This window comes from Pistacia vera, unplaced genomic scaffold (assembly GCF_008641045.1).
Source record: "Pistacia vera cultivar Batoury unplaced genomic scaffold, PisVer_v2 Contig1072, whole genome shotgun sequence".
Taxonomy (NCBI): Eukaryota; Viridiplantae; Streptophyta; class Magnoliopsida; order Sapindales; family Anacardiaceae; genus Pistacia; species Pistacia vera.
The window spans coordinates 323,336-344,340 of NW_022195107.1; the positions used below are offsets into that span (position 1 = coordinate 323,336).

General features: G+C 35.9%; 3 protein-coding genes across 3 annotated transcripts; all 3 read right to left on the minus strand.

The window, feature by feature from the left end:
* Positions 1 to 100: 100 nt before the first annotated feature.
* Positions 101 to 13,653, minus strand: LOC116132448 (PR5-like receptor kinase). Its single transcript, XM_031418093.1, has 3 exons — positions 13,378 to 13,653; positions 12,208 to 13,245; positions 101 to 243 (listed from the first exon to the last, which is right to left on the minus strand). The coding sequence occupies exons 2-3, from the start codon at positions 13,193 to 13,195 to the stop codon at positions 101 to 103; spliced, it is 1,131 nt and encodes a 376-aa protein (XP_031273953.1). The 5' UTR covers positions 13,196 to 13,245; positions 13,378 to 13,653.
* Positions 13,352 to 15,595, minus strand: LOC116132454 (LEAF RUST 10 DISEASE-RESISTANCE LOCUS RECEPTOR-LIKE PROTEIN KINASE-like 2.4). Its single transcript, XM_031418108.1, has 2 exons — positions 14,839 to 15,595; positions 13,352 to 13,413 (listed from the first exon to the last, which is right to left on the minus strand). Exons 1-2 carry the CDS (start codon positions 15,593 to 15,595, stop codon positions 13,352 to 13,354), a joined length of 819 nt encoding a protein of 272 aa, XP_031273968.1.
* A 2,541-nt stretch (positions 15,596 to 18,136) lies between these two features.
* On the minus strand, positions 18,137 to 20,876 carry LOC116132658 (LEAF RUST 10 DISEASE-RESISTANCE LOCUS RECEPTOR-LIKE PROTEIN KINASE-like 2.4). The gene is made up of 3 exons (XM_031418328.1): positions 20,065 to 20,876; positions 19,618 to 19,653; positions 18,137 to 19,482 (listed from the first exon to the last, which is right to left on the minus strand). The coding sequence occupies exons 1-3, from the start codon at positions 20,768 to 20,770 to the stop codon at positions 18,323 to 18,325; spliced, it is 1,902 nt and encodes a 633-aa protein (XP_031274188.1). The 5' UTR covers positions 20,771 to 20,876; the 3' UTR covers positions 18,137 to 18,322.
* Between the last annotated feature and the right edge of the window lie 129 nt (positions 20,877 to 21,005).

Sequence of the window (21,005 nt, forward strand, 5' to 3'; positions counted from 1 at the left end):
TGTGTAAATTCCGCGACAACACATTTATTCTGCTTCAGTTATAGTTCTAAGAATTGTTCAGTTTTTGAACAGATTAATCGTTTATCAATTTAAGTACATTTCACATATCACCCGGCTTACCGCTGGTTTTCTTCCTGTGATTCAAGTTTATGTTGGTGATGTTGCAGGGGAAGTGCTTAGGCGGCGACATTGTTGGAGAAGACGTTGAAGGTTTCGGTGGAATTTGCAAGTTTTCTAGGCTACCTTCCAACATTTCACAACCTTAGTCATGACGGTCTGTCGAAAAGTTTGAATGCACCACGAGCTTACGAAGATCATCTTCTTTGCCATCTCTTCTTCCTCTTATACAACCCATGAAGTTTAAAGTCCTCTTCTTTGCCTGGTTCAAGGTGCTTGAATACCAATGTGGAGAATATATTTCACCGGTGCGAGATGCTGTAACATCATTTTCTTTCTTCCTCCCACCATTTCAAGAATCATCATTCCATAACTATAGACTCTGATTTGTGAGAGACTCCTCCAAAGTTTCTGTTATATCTTCCGGAGCAATATAACCAATAGTTCCTCTTGCATCCACATTGATATGATACTTTCCTTATTTTTGGATTGTTTAGCAAGCCCAAAATCAATATATCTTTGGGCAAAAGTCTCATTCAAAAGAATGTTTGAGGTTTTATGCCAAAATGTACTCTGATGCTACAACCTCTGTGTAAATACTCTAGTCCTCTTGCAATTCCAACTGCAATTTGAAACTTTGTCTTCCATGCCATTTTGGGTTCTACTTGAAGATTCTTGTCAATATAACTTATCTAAAGACCCGTTAGGCATGAATTCATAAATGAAGCTCTTTTATTTCTCTCGCAACAAAATCCAAGAAGAGTACATATTTACATGGGATGTTCTGCTAATATTAGCCACCTCATTCATAAATTCCCGCCGTTACCCTTAGATTCCTTCAAGATCTTGACAGCTACAAGAGGACCATCCGGTAACATTCCTTTGTAACATCGCCATAGCCACCTTGACCAAGTTTATTGCTGAATGATTTCGTCATATTTTTAATATCAGAAAAATTATATCTTTTTGGAGCAAGAGATCCGTAATTTCTAACAATGGCCTCATGTTTTCATGGTTCTCTGTTTTATCCTTCCAGAAGAAGACGACCTTATCTAATTAAGCTTTCGTCGAAGGCGGCCACTCATGAGAAATATAGAAAGGATTATGAGATGCCAACTGCACAGCTGCAACGCCTGTGTCAGGGATGGTAATCTAATGTGATTAAAGTGAACAGCATTCTGTTACTAATAAATAACTGCAATAATAGTTGACTACTGTTACTACAATTGGAAATTAAAGTTGCCTATGAGCATGTACCTGAAATGATTCTTCCTGGTTCAAAAATGATCCTGCATGTAACCGAATGTCAAGTGTCTTTTAAAAAAAAATTAGAACACCCACCGTGGATCACATCATCCATATCAACACCTCTAAATCTTATTTATCTTTAAATTGATCTTAGTTGGTAGTTATAACATGACATGCATGCATTAACTTGTGACAAAAAATAAGTTTTATTGTTAAATTGATATAAACTGAGAACCAGTGATTCGATTAATTAAGTTGGCTTCTGCTTTGAAATCATTTGCATGCTACTGTGTTCTGTTTTGACTACAATAAAGTAGTTGTGACAGGGACGTGCACTCTATACAAACAAACTATTTGTGGTTATGATGGAGACGAAGATAAAGACGGAGATGGGGAATTGAATAAGAAGAATAAACAGAGATGAGTGAAGAATATAACATCTCATTATGCCGGTATGACAACATGACGCCTGATTTTGGCCTTAGATGTAATGACATAGTTTAAATATTTGCTGACGTGATGCTACTCGATACGGCTGTTAGGATGTTGATGAGCTAGCTAACTAGCAGCGTAAATTTAAATGTGAAAATAAAATAATCCTAAAATAAAGAAATAACTTCCATAGTAAACCCTCAATTTATTTACAAGGGAACAAAACATCCACGGAGCAAGACTAGAAAGATTTTATTAACCATAAAAGAATTACAACAGATAGAAGGGAATAATAGGCACTTTTTCTCACAAGTGAGGAAAGACAATTTGGAAGAATACAAAGAAATGAAAGGCTAGTGTATGTGTTTGGGTGGTGTGATGTTGTATGGGTTTGGAGAAATGAACCATGGTATTTATAGGAAACCACTGCTTTGGTCATGGTCTCTTGCCACCCTAAATTATTAGCCCACCAATTTTTTCTACTCAAATTTATTACCATTACTATTGTTTCCACCATCCAAATCCTTTGTCAAAGTTTGTAGGTTAACTAATTTCCATGCCCAATCCTTTGTTCAAAGATTGTAGGCCAATTATGTGAAAGTGGATTCACATTTCAACAATGCATACACCAATAGTAATATTAAATTAGTACTATTATAACTATTATTTAAAGCTAAAAGGAGAGAAAAAGTTAAGAGGTGACAATTTATTAGATGGGATATAAATGATATGTGACATCCTTTGTATTGTAGATTATTATGTTCTAGATCTTTAGACTAAGAAGGAATGAAGTTAGAGTTCAACAATGCCTCTAAAAAACCTGATGAAGGGAAGGCTCTTTTGGGGTAGACATGATGTGAAGGATAGTCCTTTGGGCTAGCAAAATGTCTTATGAACTGAAGATCGTAACCACAACTTCCATTAGATTTGCATTCCTCACATGCGATGCCGCTCCGGTCCATTTCCCTGAAATCCTTCTTTTATGACTTCTTCCACCGACGATTTCCTATCACTGTTGAATTGTAACTTCTAGAACTGGAACCTGGTAAGGTCTGCATCCCTCCAGAGTAGCGGCAAGCCCTTCTGCTATGGTACATTGCCTAATAAGATTCAAACAGTGAGCTGTACTGCCGAAAGATGTCTATCCTTGGCAATTGTAAAATAAGTAAGCAGCTCATCCAGGATCATAATCAGAAGTGTAGACTGATGCTTTTAGGTGAGCAAATTCGTCCAGGTAGTCCACTTCTGAAATCTGAGAATTGGGCTTTCTCGTCAATATTTAAAATACTGTAGATTAGCACATTGATCACCATGGTAGGCCTATCAGTTGAACAAATTGTTATCACGTCCTCTGCTGCTGTAATAGTAATCAATCCTTTCCCTAATACCATCACAACCACAATAGAGCTGCAGGTCGATGGCCACACCACTAGGTCGGTCACCTCCCCAGAATGAGACCGTTCCCACCATGAGAATGTAAATACTCTAACAGTTAGAAGTTAGATGAGTTCCTTTTGGGAAACTCAATCTTGTTACTTGCCAAGAATGTAGGTTTCACAGAACTCTAATTCAAAAATAGTATCATTCCCAAAATAGCCTTGTTGTTTGAGAGTGTTCATTCCTTTCTGGCCTATATGGCCCATTCTTAGGTGTCATTTCTCTACAACAGACATGTTAGTAGAGGAAAGTGCAGTATTAAAGGTATCAGGATAAGAGTAACCACATAGTATGTACAAACCATTTTTTATAGTCCTTTTAAATAGTATATTATTGTCTTTGTACACTACTGTACACCTATTTTGTGCCTTATAGCAGCAGCCAGCCTTATCAAGAGTACTCAGCGAGATTAGGTTCCGTTTTAATTTAGGTATGTATCTAACCTTAGTTAGTCTTATTACCTTCCCATTAACCAGTTTAATCATTACACTTCCAATTCCTTGTACCTTACAGGAGTGATTGTTTCCCATGAAAACAATTTCTTGTTTATCCTCTTTAAAATCTTGGAACCAACCTTTATTAAGACTCATATGAAAGGAACACCCTAAATCTAGTACCCATTTCCTAATACTATCAAAATTGGATACTATGAGTGCTTCATAAATCTCAATGCTGTATTTCAGAATTGGTTTGTTTCTATTTCTTAATCTACTCATAGCATTTTTTTTCTTTAGGTGCCTTGTTTTATTGCAATGAAAACACTTTCTTATTTCCCCTTTAGGCCTACTGCTACCTTTGCCTTTAAAACTAGCATTAACTATGGGTCTTTTCTTGCCTCCTTTCCTAATTGACTAGAATCTACCTTGTCCTTTACAAACAAGTTGTTCCCATTTCTCTTCCAAGTCTTTAATTCTAATTCCCAAGATTTCAACCCAGCAACAATTAAATCAACACTAATCCTCAACGGTATTTCCTGATTTGGTTCAGTTTCTTCATTTAGGCTAGTTGTAATCAGTGTATCTTGCTGCTTCCACCTAATTTGGGTGCTGTTACCTTGAGTTTGTCCCTCAAAATCAGTGTTGGAGGTACCTCAATATGGTTGTAGTTTTGCAAGGGAATATGCTCTCATTGAAGACTAATCTCGCTAATTATCACTCTTACCCCTGTAAATATTTTTCCCAAAGTTTGTAACCTTTGGTCCCTTCTTGATACCTAAGAATACAAATCTAAGAGACCTAGGTTCAACTTCCCATCATTTGTGTGTGCATAGGCTGCACACCCAAAACTCTCAAGTGGCTAAGGCTAGCTTCCTTCCTGGCCACTTCTCTTTAAGGCATTTGAACTCTATTGATTAGATGACTCCTATTAACTAGGTAGGCCGCAGTGCTCAAGGCTTCCCCAAATGGTTTTTGGCAGTCCTGAAGTAAATAGAAGACACCTCACCCTTTTTCTAACAAAGTCTATTCATCCTCTCAGCAACATTGTTTTGCTGAGGGGTTTTTTGACAGTCCTATGCTTAGAATCCCTTATCACTACAATATTTTCAAACTGAGTGTAGAACTCCATTCCATTATCAGTCTAAGGGCCTTCACTCTTATATTTAATTCTCTACCAGGACTTTCTAGGTTTTTAAACTTAGCCAAGACTTCATCCTTGGACTTCAGGAGGAATACCATACCTTTTCTACTATAGTCATCACAATGGGTAGGAGTAACTATTCCCCCATGAGACCTACCCTCTCAAGACCCCACAATAGAATTTAGATACTCGACAGTTTAGAAGCCAAATGATTTGCATCTTTTTCAAATCCAATATTCCTCTTGAGATAAGATCTCTGACAACATGGTACCTGACATCTACGTGCTTTGTTCTCTCATGGTACACTAGATTCTTACTAAGGTGGATGGCACTTTGACTGTCAGAATATACAGTCACAATGCCCTCCATTAATTTGGCTTCTTTCAGGATCCCTCAAAGCCATATTGCTTCCTTGAATGCATCTGTGACAACCATGAATTTAGCCTCGGTTGTAGACAATGCAACCAACTGTTGTAATTGAGATTTCCAACTCACACAGTTCCCTTCAAGTTTGAAATAAAAGGTTGTAGTAGATTTCCTTATGTCTCTATCCCCTGCAAAATCAGAATCTACTCCCAACAAGATCAAATGTAGAATTATTTTTACAAAAAAGCAGCCCAAAGTGTATAGTACTATTAATGTATCTTAGCAGCCATTTTAGTGCAACCCGATGCTCAATTCCAAGATTTGACATATATCTACTTAGCAAAGATATTGCAAATGAAAGATCAGGCCTTGTACTAATCATAGCATACATAATAGATCCTACTACATTATCATATGGGATGTTTTCCATTTTTATCATTTCATCCTCTGTTTTGGGACAATGCAGTTTCTTAAGGACAAAATGACTTGCTGATGGCATGTTAACAAGTTTAGACTTAGCCATTCCAAACTTAGAGGTTAGTATCTATAAGTAAAACATTTGGTGTAGTCTTAATTGATTAAGTTTCCTATTTCTCTCTATCACCTTTTCTTTTCACATCCCAAGTCTTTCATATCAAATTCAGCACTCAATTTTGATTTTAATTCATCTATCTTTGACTTCGACTTATTAATTAACAACATGTCATCAATATATAAAAGTAAATATATAGGCATGTTATCAGTGGATGCAAAGTAAAAACAGTTATCATACTCACTCCCAGTGAATCTGGCCCTCACAATAAAGGAGTCCCACCTCTTATACCATTACCTATGGGATTGTTTCAAGCCATACAAGGATTTATGCAACAAACAAACATAATCAAGTAGGTTTTTGTCTCTAAAGCCAGTAGGTTGACTCATAAAGATTTCCTTTTCTAACTCACCATCCAAAAAGACTAACTCTAGGTCAAGGTGAGCAACAATTGATAACATTAATCTAATTGTCTTAAACTTAACCACTGAAGAGAATACTTCGTTAAAATCAATACCTACTTTTTGTGTGTAACCTTTTGCTACTAACCTAGCCTTGTATCTTAGAGGATCGAACTAATTTGTTCCTTCTTTCACTTTGAACAACTACTTACACTCCACCACCTTCTGGTCTTTAGGCTTTTGGACAAGGACAAGGTATTGTTCAGCTTTAAGGATTCCATTTATTCCTTCATGGTAGCAAGCCACTTCTTGCTGTCTTTGGAGTTGATTGCTTCTTCGTAAGTGTCAGGTTCAACTTTCTGTTTCTGTACTCCAACAACTAGGGCAGTGCATATTAGGTCTGCATAGTTGTATCTGGTGGGGATTCTAATTTCTCTTCTAATTCTATCTCTTGCTAGCTGGTACTGGGTAAGATCATCCAATTGAGCCTCTCGCCATTTCCTGTTAGTTCTTCTTCAACATCTTGATCAAGATTAACAACAGGTGGTACTGGTAGTATTGGACAAGCTCTCAGGAGATAATCTGTTTCTTATTTTTGCCTTTCTTTCCCATGACGACTAGGAATGGGCAAATAAAAAATTTCACTTCGAATTTTGGACCTCAACATCCTGCTGCTCATGGTGTTCCACGATCAGTATTGGAAATGGATTAGAGAAGTGGTTTTCATTTGGGTTGGTTAGATCAGTGTATCTTGCTGCTCTGCCTCAATTGGGTGCTGTTACCTTGAGTTGTTCCTTAAATCAGTGTTGGAGGTCTACATATGGTAGTAGTTTTGCAAGGGAATATGCTCCATTGAAGACTATATCTCTAATTATCACTCTTACCCCTGCATTTTTTCCCAAAGTTGTAACTTTGGTCCCTTTTGGTACCTTAAGATACATCTAAGAGACCTAGGTTCTAACTTCCCATCATTTGTGGTGCATAAGCTGCAACCCAAACTTCTAAGTGGCTAAGGCTAGGCTTCTTCCTGCCACTTCTTTAAGGCATTGAACTCTATTAATTAGATGGACTCCTATTAACTAGGTAGGCGCAGTGGCAAGGCTTCCCCCAAAAGGTTTTTGCAATCTGAAGTAAATAGAAGACACTACCTTTTTCTAAAAGTCTATTCATCCTTTAGCAACACGTTTTGCTGAGGGTTTTTCTGACATGTCTTATGCTTGAGAATCCCTTGTCACTACAATATTTTCAAATCAGAGTTGAGAACTCCATCCATTATCAGTCTAAGGGCCTTCATCTTATTAATTTGTCTCTACCAGGACTTTCAGGTTTTAAACTAGTAAGGCTTATCCTTGGACTTTAGGAGGTATATCATACCTTTCTACTATAGTCATTACAATGGTAGAAGTAATTGTCTCACAACATAGAATGTAAATACTCTAACAGTTAGAAGTAGTGAGTTCCTTTTGGGAAACTCAACTGTGCTGCTGCAAGAATGTAGGTTTCACAGAACTCTAATTCAGAAATAGTATCATTCCAAAATAGCCTTGTTGTTTGAGAGTGTTCATTCCTTTCTGGCCTATGGCCCATTCTAGGTGTCATTTCTCTACAACAGACATGTTAGTAGAGGAAAGTGCAGTATTAAAGGTATCAGGATAAGAGTAACCACATAGTATGTACAAACCATTTTTTATAGTCCTTTTAAATAGTATATTATTGTCTTGTACACTACTTACACCTATTTTGTGCCTTATAGCAGCAGCCACCTTATCAAGGTACTCAGAGATTAGGTTCGTTTTATTTAGGATGTATCTAACCTAGTTAGTCTTATTACCTTCCCATTAACCAGTTTAATCATACACTTCCAATTCCTTGTACCTTACAGGAGTGTTGTTTCCATGAAAACAAGTTTCTTGTTATCCTCTTTAAAATCTGGAACCAACCTTATAGAGACTCATATGAAAGGAAACCCTTGAAATCTAGTACCCATTCCTAATCTATCAGAATGGATAATGTGAGTGTTCATAAATCTCATGCGTTATTTCAGAATTTGGTTTGTTTCTATTTCTTAATCCACTCATAGCATTTTTTCTTTAGGTGCCCGTTTTATTGCAATAAAACACTTTCTTGTTTCCCTTAGAGCCTACTGTCCTTCCCTTAAAACAGGTAAATATGGGTCTTTTCTTGGCTCCTTTCCTAATTGACAGAATCTACCTTGTCCTTTACAAACAAGGTTGTTCCATTTCTCTTCCAGTCTTTATTATTCCCCAGATTTCAACCCAGCACAAATTAAATCAACACTAGAACAGTTATAGTTATTAATGCATTTTTCACCACTAAATATTCATCAGGCAACGAATTAAAGGATCATACTGCTAGAATCCCTAATTTTTCAGATGCCTTTTAGTATCAATGTCATTTTCAGGAATTCGTCTAGGTTATCATCTAAGATTTACAAAATCCATTTAGAAGAAGAAAAAAACCTTTAGAAACACAAGATTAGGAGCAGATTGTAATGAGTATAAGGTTTCTAGTTTACCCACAAGACGATTGGGGTTTCAGACCATCTACCTTCCTTGACATGTCTAATAGGTTTGATGGTGAGGTATATGCTTTTCATCCACCTCAGCCTTCTTCTTAGTTTTTCTCAGCCATTTTGTGGCATCTTTCTCCAATGCAATGCCCACCTTGTTGTGTGAAGGAGGGCTTTCATTTCTTCTTCCAGCTATTGAAATTATCTTCCCCTCCTATTGGGAGATTTCCATGCGTGGTAGTCATTTGGGTTTTAGAATAGACCTTGAATCAAGATCTATTTCTGATTCTTGAACCTAAAACAGAAATTGATCTCGTTCTTAAGTAGATTGATAAATTGAGATTTAGGAACCTTAAACTACCCAGGAGTGACAAATCAAGAAACCCCCAATTTTTGACAAACTTAATTTCAAAAAACTTCCAATTCGCGAAGACTAGAGATTTGGCGGCTAAAACTCAAGTCTAATACCTGTTGTTAAAAAGCCTAAATACAATCTATCTTAACACTAACCAAGATCAAACAAGAAAGAACAAACACGATTTTACCATGGTTCACTGTTCAAGATTGAACAAGCTAGTCCACGTTGACTCCAGAATACTGAGGCTCGCTGCATAGGATTATCAAGAGTTTACAAAGTACAACACACTTGAACAATAACAAAAACCCCTCTACAAATCGACACTCAATACAATCACCAAACCTTTAATCTTAGAGAAATCTATCCTAGCTTCTTTACCCTTGAAGGAAACCAACCTTCCACTGCGAATAACAGATCGCACCAAAAGATTACAAGATGAGAGTGAACCGAAGAACCCTAGAAGAGAAAGCCTTTTTTTTTTTTTGACACGAAGAGAGAGTGTTCTTGAAAGGTGAATAGTCCACATTTATATATCTTGATGTTAGGTAAGTCTCAACCGTTGGATCAATCACAATTGATGGTAGATTGCAAATAATAAAGAAAAAAAGGCACGTTTGATGGCTTCACAATTAACAAGGCTCAACAAAACTGGAAATTGACAATATAAACGAACATGAAACATAGAAAAGAAAGAAAGGCGAGGGGCAAAAAGTTGGAAAGTCATTTTAGGAAATTGAAATGTGGGAAAACGAATAGAGAAAATGAGTTCAGTGTGTTACACGAGTTATATCACATCAAACAAGAAAGTTAAAAGATGGAAAGATTGGAAAGTTGGAAAAGTTGAGAAAGTCTTTGTTTTTAATGCACTTTATACTCAATCCTTGTCTCCCGTGGTGGTAATTCCTCTGTTTAAAACTAGACCGGACCGGCTGGTCAGACCGAGACTCAACAGCTTCTCCGGTCTAATTCAGGTCTTAGGGAGTTTTGTAATATTTCAAAATTAAAAGGGTTAACTGTAATTTTATAGGAGTGTTTGGAGATGTATTTTTTGGGGCATTTTGATATAAATAAAATTTAGAGACTAATTGAACTTTTAGGAAAAATTGTAATATATTAAAATTTGAAGGATTAATAGTAATTTTTAAAAATTAAAATGTCGCTGACATCATCGGTCCAACTTATGGAACAAAGACCATGACTTGGGTAGCAAAATGGGTTACCCTCAAGTCTAAATTTAAAACAGTGTTAAAATGTAAAAGACCATTGACCTATTTAATATGTCGCCAATCAAGCTCACATGACGCGATAAGGTATGATGTTAAATTTCTTCACAGGAATTGGACTCTGTGTTAAAGATAGAATCGAGATATTGCAGCCACATCAAATCCCACAATGAATTCAAGATATAGGAATTTGACTGTCACCCCATCTTTCACTTTTTGTCATTAATTATCCATTCAACTTAAAAGCAATCTTTTTAAATAATAGTAATACCGTAAGAGATGGGACATTGATGTCTCCACTACTCTTTTATTTTTCCTTTTTGAATATATTATTGGAGTAAGTGGTAGCTGGTTAAAGGAGAGCCAATAGTAAACTTTTCTGTAACTTAATGATTCCTTTGGAATTACAGATCATCTGCACTTTTCTTTTTCAATTTATTTGTTGCACTCTTTAAGTAAAAGAATTGATATTTCATGCTTTATTGTTTACAAAATTTGTCTTGTAACAATTTTTTATGTAAAGAATTATTCCTCCGAATTTTGAAAAGAAAACGAAAACTTTTTATGTAACATTTATCTCAAGTTCTGAATGCTGATAGATTCCAACATAAATTTTGATTCGGTATTACTAGTGTAGAGTTATTTGATTCACAAATATAGTTCTGATGTTACACGTGTTTGATATTCATATAAATAACTAAAGGGTTAAATATATATTTATGAGGCCTGCATAGGACTGGTTATATGCAGGTTTAATATACAGGCTAGGCCCAGGCTTGGGACCGGTCTGGGCCCTCACAAAAATGACGGACCTAGGACCAGTCCAAAATAGGACAAGTCTTTGAGGGCCAGGCGAGATAACTTTTTTTGAAATAAAAAAATTATACAAGTTTTTAAATAAGACAAATTAGCAGTTGTTTGAGTTTAATAGAAAAAAGTGAAATTACATTAAATAGCCCATGTTTTATTTATTTATTTGTTTTTATATTAAATTAGAAAGTAACTTCTTTTTAAAAGTCTTGCACGCCGTAATCCTCTTCTAATTTTCTGGGTAAAATGACCTTTACATGTACAAACTTAAACACAATTAATTAATGTCCAACACCACTAGACATTGCCAAATATTAGGTTTCGAGCACTATTGTCGTCAACCTCCTGCCCCAAATTACCCAACATTGCCTGAGAATTAAGATTCGACTGCTATAAAGAAAACTAGATAATGCTCAATAGCATTGAAATATCAGGATTCAAGCACTATCTATCTTTAATTTAATGGTAAATAAGTGATAATTGATTAATTTGTTGTTGATGTGTGTAGAGAGTTGATGGTTACATAAAAAACCTATGTTTAAATAGATGAATAAGAGATGAAGACGTTGGGTTTTATATTAAGGAAAAAATTGTCAATAAAATAAAAAGAGAGTTATAGAGTGTAAAACTTTTCAAAATAGGCTGTTTTCAGTTTTCCCATAGAAATAGGGCTAATTTATAATAATTGCCTTAGAAAAAAAATTAAAGACATAAATGTCTATAAATAATGTTCAAAGAAAACATTTTTCTTAAAAATTAAGATTATTTGGACACATTACTGCAGCATGAGGGGGATTAAATTCAAAATTAAGATATCCCTGTCGTTTCCAAACACCTCAACATTTTTAATGCAATCCTAACTTTTGATGCGATACTACCTAATGTACAGTGTACACTTACACAGCCTTCTAAACTTGAACTTGAACCTAATAGAAACCGAGCATTGTCTGTGTAAATAATCACGGGACAACACAATTTACTTCTGCTCCAGTTTACAGTTCTAAGAATTGATATACAAATTTAAGTACATTTCACATTATCACCTCGCTTACAGCTGGTTTCTTCCTGCGATTCAAGTTTATGTTGGTGATGTTGCAGGGGAAGATGCCTAGGCGGCGACATTGTTGGAGAAGACATTGAAGGTTTCGGTGGAATTTGCAAGTTTTCTAGGCAACCTTCCAACATTTCCACAACCTTAGTCATTGACGGTCTATCAGACGGAAAAGTTTGAATGCACCACGAGCTTACGATGATCATCTTCTTTGCCATCTCTTCTTCCTCTTCAATAACAACCCCATGAAGTTTAAAGTCCTCTTCTTTGCCTGGTTCAGGGTGCTTGAATAACCAATGTGGAGAATATATTTCATCGGTGCGAGATGCTGTAACATCAATATTCTTTCTTCCTCCCACCATTTCAAGAATCATCATTCCATAACTATAGACGTCTGATTTGTGAGAGACTTCTCCAAAGTTTCTGTTATATACTTCCGGAGCAATATAACCAATAGTTCCTCTTGCATCCAACATTGATATGATACTTTCCTTATTTTTGGATTGTTTAGCAAGCCCAAAATCAGATATCTTTGGGCAAAAGTCTTCATTCAAAAGAATGTTTTGAGGTTTTATGTCAAAATGTACAATCCTGATGCTACAACCTCTGTGTAAATACTCTAGTCCTCTTGCAATTCCAACTGCAATTTGAAACTTTGTCTTCCATGCCATTTTTAGGTTCATACTTGATTCTTGATCATATATAAACTTATCTAAAGACCCGTTAGGCATGAATTCATAAATTAGAGCTCTTTTATTTCTCTCGCAACAAAATCCAAGAAGAGTGACTATATTTACATGGGATGTTCTGCTAATATTAGCCACCTCATTCATAAATTCCTCGCCGTTACCCTTAGATTCCTTCAAGACCTTGACAGCTACAAGAGGACCATCCGGTAACATTCCTTTGTAAACATCGCCATAGCCACCTTGACCAAGTTTATTGCTGAATGATTTCGTCATATTTTTAATATCAGAAAAATTATATCTTTTTGGAGCAAGAGATCCGTAATTTCTAACAATGGCCTCTATGTTTTCGTGGTTCTCTGTTTTATCCTTCCAGAAGAAGACAACCTTATCTAATATAAGCTTTCGTCGAAGGCGGCCACTCATGAGAAATATAGAGAGGATTATGAGTATGCCAACTGCACAAGCTGCAACGCCTGTGTTCAGGGATAGGGTAATCTAACGTGATTAAAAGTGAAAAGCATTCTGTTACTAATAAATAACTGCAATAATAGTTGACATACTGTTACTACAATTGGAAATTCAAAGTTGCCTGATGAGCATGTTACCTATGAAAATGATTCTTCTCTTGTTCAAAAATGATCCTGCATGTAAAACCGAAGTGTCACAAGTCTTTTAATAAAAAATTTAGAATACCACCGTGGTATCACATCATCCATATCAACACCTCTAAACTCTAATTTATCTTTAAATTGATCGTAGTTGGTAGTTATTAACATGACATGCATGCATTAACTTGTGACAAAAAATAAGTTTTTATCTTTAAATTGATCGTAGTTGCTACTGTGTTCTGTTTTGACATACAATAAAGTAGTTGTGACAGAGGACTGGTGCACTCTATACAAACAAACCATTTGTGGTTATGATGGAGACGAAGATAAAGACGGAGATGGGCAAATTGAATAAGAAGAATAAACAGAGATGAGTGAAAGAATAACATACAATCTCATTATGCCGGTATGTAACAGTGACGCCTGATTTTAGGCCTTAGATGTAATGACATAGTTTAAAGATTGTAAGAAGGAATGTTCCAGGGTAACATTGTCAACCGTCTGATCCTACCTAAAATAATAATAGAGGTGATCTGATAGCTAAAAAAGCATGTAATCTAATATTAACTTTAGAATGATCATGTACTCTAAAATATTGCCGACATGATGCTACTCGATAATGCATATTAGGATGTTGATGAAGCTAGCTAACTAGCAGTGTAAATTTGAAATGTGAAAATAAAATAATCAATATAAAATAACAGGAAATAAGATTTACATAGTAAAACCCTCAATTATCTACAAGTGAAACAAACATCCACGGAGCAAGACTAGAAAGATTTTATTAAGACCATAAAAGAATTACAAGAAGATAGAAGGGAATAATAGGCACTTTTTCTCACAAGTGAGGAAAGACAATTTGGAAGAATACAAAAGAAATGAAAGGCTAGTGTATGTGTTTGGGTGGTGTGATGTTGTGATGGGTTTGGAGAAATGAACCATGGTATTTATAGGAAACCATGACCTCCAAATCAGTAGTAAATTTTCTGCATTTACATTCCTAAGGTAAAAAATTATAACCATTAAATGCCTTCACATGCTTTGGTCATGGTCACTTGCCACCCCTAAATTATTAGCCCACCAATTTTTTTCTACTCAAATTTATTACCATTACTACTTGTTTCCACCATCCAAATCCTTTGTCAAAGTTTGTAGGTTAACTAATTTCCATGCCCAAATCCTTTGTTCAAAGATTGTAGGCCAATTATGTGAAAGTGGATTCACATATCAACAATGCATACATGCCAAATAGATATTAAATGTAGTAACTATTAATAACTATTATTTTAAAGCTAAAAGGAGAGAAAAAAGTTAGAGGTGACAAATTTATTAGATGGTGATATAAATGATATATGTGACATCCTTTGTATTCTAGATTATTTTTTGTTCTTAAAATCTTATAGACTAAGAAGGAAGGTAGAGTTCGAACAATGCCTCTAAAACATTTAAGGTGCATACCTGATGAAGAACATGATGTGGAGAATTGTCCATTTGGGCAATAGCAAAATGTCTGATTGAACAGAGGATTGTAACCACAACTTCCATTAGATTTGCATTCCTCACATGCGATGCCGCTCACGGTCCATTTCATCTGAAATCCTTCTCTTATGGCTTCTTCCAAAACCGACAAATTTCCTATCATTGTTGAATGTAAACTCCTAGAAACTGGAACCGTGGTAAAGCTCTCGCATCCCTCCAGAGTAGGGGCAAGCCCTTCTGCTATGGATACATTGTCATAACCACTATAAGTATTATTTTCAGAGCAAGAGAAGTGTCCTGCCGGAGAAGATGCATATCCTTGGCAATTGTAAGATAAAGTAAGCAGCTCATACCCAGGATCATAATCAAGAAGTGTAGACTTGATGGTGCTGTTGGGATATAAAGGTAAGCAAATTCCGTCCAGGTAGTCCACTCTTGAAATCCTGAGAATTTGGGCTTTCTCGTCAATATTTAAAATACTGTAGACTACAGCATTGATCACCATGGTAGGCCAATCAGTTGAACAATAGTCTCCGCGGTAACCGTAATTAAAAAATTCCGAAATACTGTCACAACCACAATAGAGCTGTAGGTCAGGATGGCCACAACCACTAGGTCGGTCACCTCCCCAGAAAGGATAACCGGCTGCGAAGTTTCCACATCTGAATGGAAGACTGCAATTAGTTTGGGACATGGAAGGACTGCTTAAAGACGGCTGAATCTTGACCAAGGCCATGAATATAAACCATACAAGAGAAAGAAAAGGCAACGGCAGAAAAAACCGCGACTTCAACATTTTCGGTGAAATTGAACTCGAGGAAGAATTAATCTTGGGTGAGTAGAGTCCGGTTGGTTTAGATCATGTAAGAGAAATCTCAGTTAAATGATAGCCAATAAGCCATAGACTTTGATTTTGGCTGTCTAGTTGACTTCAAACTTCGTTTTAACGGCCAATAGAAACATTGCAAAATTAATTGAATTAGAAAGTTGGTACCTCGTCAAGACCATAATACCATTGACGCGCATTAATCAATTGTCGACTAATAAGCTGCCAAGTGCCAACCAGATTTTCAGGCTTCACATCTGCTCTCCTGCACAATGCAGATGAAATGCGATAGAGTAATACTACACTTATAAATAAATTTTACAAAGATGTTTATATAAAGTAATTTTATAAAGATCTTTATATAAAATGATGTGATAAAAAATAAATAGAAAAGTAAATTTAATGAGTTTGATTTTTTATTTTAGTCTTCTATTCATATTTTACTATCTAACTTTGTATGAAAATTTTTGTAAGATTTCTTTGTAAGTATAGTATTATTGAATGACAAAATCCCCTTATAGAATTTAACAAAGGGTAAAAGGGACAATTCAAAATGTAATTAAATTTGACACGGAGAGAACATCATTTAACAGCCCTAATGTTTCGGAAATCATCACATAGAGATTTTTACCCTTTCAATTAGGCTGCCCCCCAATGTTTCAGAACTTAATCAATCATAACTCTTAACACTAACTCTGTTAGCAAACTGTTATGGTTTGAGGGGTAAGGATATAATTTTGAACAGAACTATATGCACTAACCAAGGCCAAACGACTTTGGCATACCCAAGATTTGCTGAAACGATAAGTTGGTACCCAAAAGGTTTTGAAACGATAAATAGGTACCTTCCGTCATGTTTTGTTAGTGATTTTCGTTTGATAATAGTGAAAATACTAAAATGCCCTTGAAAATTTAATATTTTATTTTTTATAAATTTAAAATTTCTAAAAAACCCCCTAGGTTTGCTAATTTGACTAAATACCCCAATATATAAAAATTTTATAAAATAACAAAAACACCCCCGCCACCCGCAGTGCCAGATTCCGGCCACCACCGTCAGAATCTGGCCGAAAAATTACTTTACGACATAGATAACGCGTAGATCTAACATTTTCCGGCAAGATCCGTGGCTGATCTGGCCGTCGAGGCCGGAATCTTGCCGGAAAATTGTGTTACGACACAGACCCTTCGAATCTGTGTCGTAACACGTCGATCTGACATTTTCCGGCCAAATCCGCCACGGATCTGGCCGTCGAGGCCGAAAAAGGCCAGACGTAGATCTGGCCTTTTTTGGCCAGATCGATGTGTTACGACACAGATCCGACGAGTCTGTGTCATAACACAATTTTCCGGCCAGATTTTGGCGGTGGTGGCCGAAATCTGGCATTGCGGGTGACGGGGGTGTTTTTATTATTTTATAAAAATTTTATATATTGGGGTATTTAGTCAAATTAGCAAATCTAGGGGGTTTTTTTAGAAATTTTTAAATTTATAAAAAACTAAAATATTAAACTTTCAAGGGTATTTTAGTCTTTTCACTATTATCAAACGAAAATCACTAACAAAACATGACGGAAAGTACCTATTTGTCGTTTCAAAACCTTTTGGGTATCAACTTGTCGTTTCGATAAACCTTGGGTATGTGTAAGTCGTTCTCCCACTAATCAATGTGTACTAGTCCAAGTACTAACATTAAAAATTTGAAATTTCCAATGTTAGTACTTGGACTAGTACACATTGGTTAGTGCACGTAGCATTACTCTATAATTTTACCCTTATGTTGACCTTAAACATTTGTTGACTTTTAGCCAAAACTAAAATAAACATTTGTTTGGTTTATTTGTTCCTTGTGGTGTGGCCGTAGAGCATTATTTATTCATTTTTTTCTTTGCCAATTGTTTTGTTTTCTGAATATTATGCAATTATTGTTTCACTGATGGTGACGTAGTTTATGATCCAGAAGTATAATTTGCGGTTTAAATGAATCAATGGAGTTATCTCGACATTTATTCCTATTAAAAAGGTGAATAAAGGAATATGTGCCTCCTGGGCATCTTAGATACTGATTACTAGGCAAAAGCGAGAAAAAAAATATTTTAGTATTTTATCTCATTATCAGGACGTCTTTCTTTTTTAAGTTTTCCTTCGGAGAGAAATGGAGTAATACTAATCTGTTCAATGTCTAATATCCCATGCATCAGTGCATTCACTATGGGAGAAAAATAAAATATGGTTTATTGTGTGATTTTTTTATCACTCTTAGTGACTCCGTCCGATAACTTGTGATACGCAGTTGATGTAAAAAAAAAAAAAATTGAAGTAACTTCTGACTGCAATCCCTAGTCCATCAATGGTAGCAAAGTTTTCATATTGCTGTGAATTGTGAGAAAAACCCTTCAATAATCGTTCTAGACAAGCACAGAGCAGAACACGTGAGATGACACGACACCGTACAATAAATTTGCTTTCTATAAATGACGTATTCAAAAAACAAACATTGTCTTTGCGAAATTAATCACCAGACAATGAATTTCATTACCTCTGCTACAGTTTAAGAACAAAGTAGTGCTCTCAGTTGCTGGGACGGATTATTATAAAACTACAAGTACATCTCACAGGACACAAGACACAAATCACTCAGTTTCTGGAGGAGTCTTCTTGCGATGCCATTTGTGTTGATGATGATGTGAGGAAAGAATGTTTCGGTGATCTTGTTGGAGAAAACCAATAAGCTTTTGGCGGAATTTGCAGGTTCTCTAGGCTTCCTTCCAACATCTCCACAGCCTTATTCATTGATGGTCTATCTGATGGATTGGTTTGAATGCACCACAAACTCACAAAGAGCATCTTTTTTGCCATATCTTTTTCCTCTTCAGTGATTACACCTTGAAGTTTATAATCGTCGCTCGATTCAAGATGCTTGTAAATTGAATCTGGAAAAGATATTTCACTGGTGTGAGACATGCCAGAATCAATGTTTTTTCTTTCGCCAATCATTTCAAGAATCATCATTCCATAACTATAGACATCAGACTTGTGAGAGACTCCTCCAAAGTTTCTACAGTATACTTCCGGGGCAATATACCCTATGGTTCCTCTTGCATCCAACATAGATATGCTACTGTTTTTTCTCATGGATTGTTTAGCAAGTCCAAAATCAGATATCTTGGGGCAAAAGTTTTCATCCAAAAGAATGTTGTGAGGTTTTATGTCAAAGTGCACAATCCTTATGTTACAACCACGGTGCAAATACTCTAGTCCTCTGGCAATACCAACTGCAATTTGGTACATGGTCTTCCATTCCAACTTGTGGTTCATACTTGAAGTTTCTTGATCATATATAAATTTATCAAGAGATCCATTAGACATGAACTCATAAATTAGAGCGCTTTTTTTCCTCTCGTAACAAAAACCCAGAAGAGTGACAATATTAACATGGGATGTTCTACTGATACTAGTAACCTCATTGATAAATTCCTCCCCATTATCCTTTGATTCCTTCAAGATCTTCACTGCCACGAGACGACCATCGGGTAGTGTTCCTTTGTAAACATCGCCGTAGCCTCCTTGACCAAGAATGTTGCTGAATGATTTTGTCATCTTTTTAACATCAGAATAGTTGTATCTTTTTGGAGCAAGAGATCCACAATCTCTAACAAAGGCCTCGATATTTTGATCTTTCTCTGTTTTCTTATTGCAGAAGAGCATAACCTTATCTAACATTAGCTTTCGTCGTTTGACAGCTAAGAGAAGAATGGAAAGGATTATTATTATCCCTACGGCGCTCGCTGCAATGCCTGGATTCAACAATATAGGTATAATCCAATATGATCAAGACTGAATAATATGAAATTTGCACCGCAGATGAAATTGTTAATTAAATGCTACTGCAAATAAAAAGAATTAAAAAAGTTGGTCAAATGAAATATTACCTATGGCAATGTTCCCTCTCCTCTTGAATGATGATTCTGTAGCAGAGTATCAAAAGACTAAATCAATATAAAGTTCAACAATGGAAAATACTAAATTCAAAGTATCAAAAGTCTTTCGGTCGGCAACTAATTGCATAAAAGGACCTCAATGTGAAGTTTTAAAAGTCCTATATGAAGTTTAAAAGAGTCTAAATTGAAGGGCAGTTGAATTATACATCATATTTTTATTATTTTCTATGCTATTTCAAATGTTATTCACAAAGTGACGGGAATCTTATTGGATGAGTGTATAAAATAACTTGTTATCTATAAAATTTGGGCCTCTGACTGTGTGATTTAAGAAGGGAAGAAGCTAATTGGCGAAGTAAATCTACTAGTTGACCTCTTGTAAGATAAAACAAGATTTTGTATAGCAATTAGCATTAACGTGAAAACTGAAGTGTCTACCTGATGAGTGTGAATTGTCAGGACATGCTGTAGACGAGTTAAATGGTGGAGTTTGGCAGTAACAAATTGTTTGCTTTGAAACAATATCATAACCACAGCGTCCATTAGAATCAATACACTTGAGACATAACTCTATGCCATTCACCTTCGATTTCACCTCAAATCCTTTCTTCAGGGCTTCTACCAAAGTTGACAGATTTGTTCTCGCCCCTTGAAGTAAAATTTTAAGAACTGGAACCTCGACACTAACATTAAAGTTCCGAGGACCAGTAGTTCCTGTTTTTATGAACCCATCCTTGTAGTCGACCGCCCCCATAGAGCAAGTAAAATTTTCAGGAGTTGCGGAATCATAGAGTAACTTGAGCATCTCATAGTCAGAAGAGTATTCGAAAAACTCAAAATCAATGGAAGTATTAACTAATATACTTGGGCAGTTTCCTTCGAAGTAGTCCTGTTTTGCAATCATGAGACTTCCAGCTTTCTCGTCCACTTTTAAAACACGGTATTTCATACCACTGATCTCTATGGTAGGCGTATTATTCTCACATGTGAGCTCTAAGTTAGGATGGCCACAAGGTTTTGCTCGATCACCTCCCCAGAAAGGATAACAGGCTAAGATATTCCCACATTTGAACTGAGGAATACATGTTTTGTACATATCAGGATGGCTCAAACAAAACTGAAAGTTGACAAGAAAACCGAGCATGAAACATAGAAGGGAAGGGAAAGGCGAGGGGGAAAAAAGCTGGAAGTCATTTTGGAGGAAATTGAAGAATATGGAAAAAACGAACAGTGAGCCAAATTAAGTTCATTGTGTTACACTGTATAGCATAGTGAGTTACATCACATCAAACAAGAAAGTTTCAAAAGATGGAGAGACTAAGTCTTCGTTTTAAAGCACTATATCAATCCTCGTCTCACGTGCTTGACCGATTAATCAC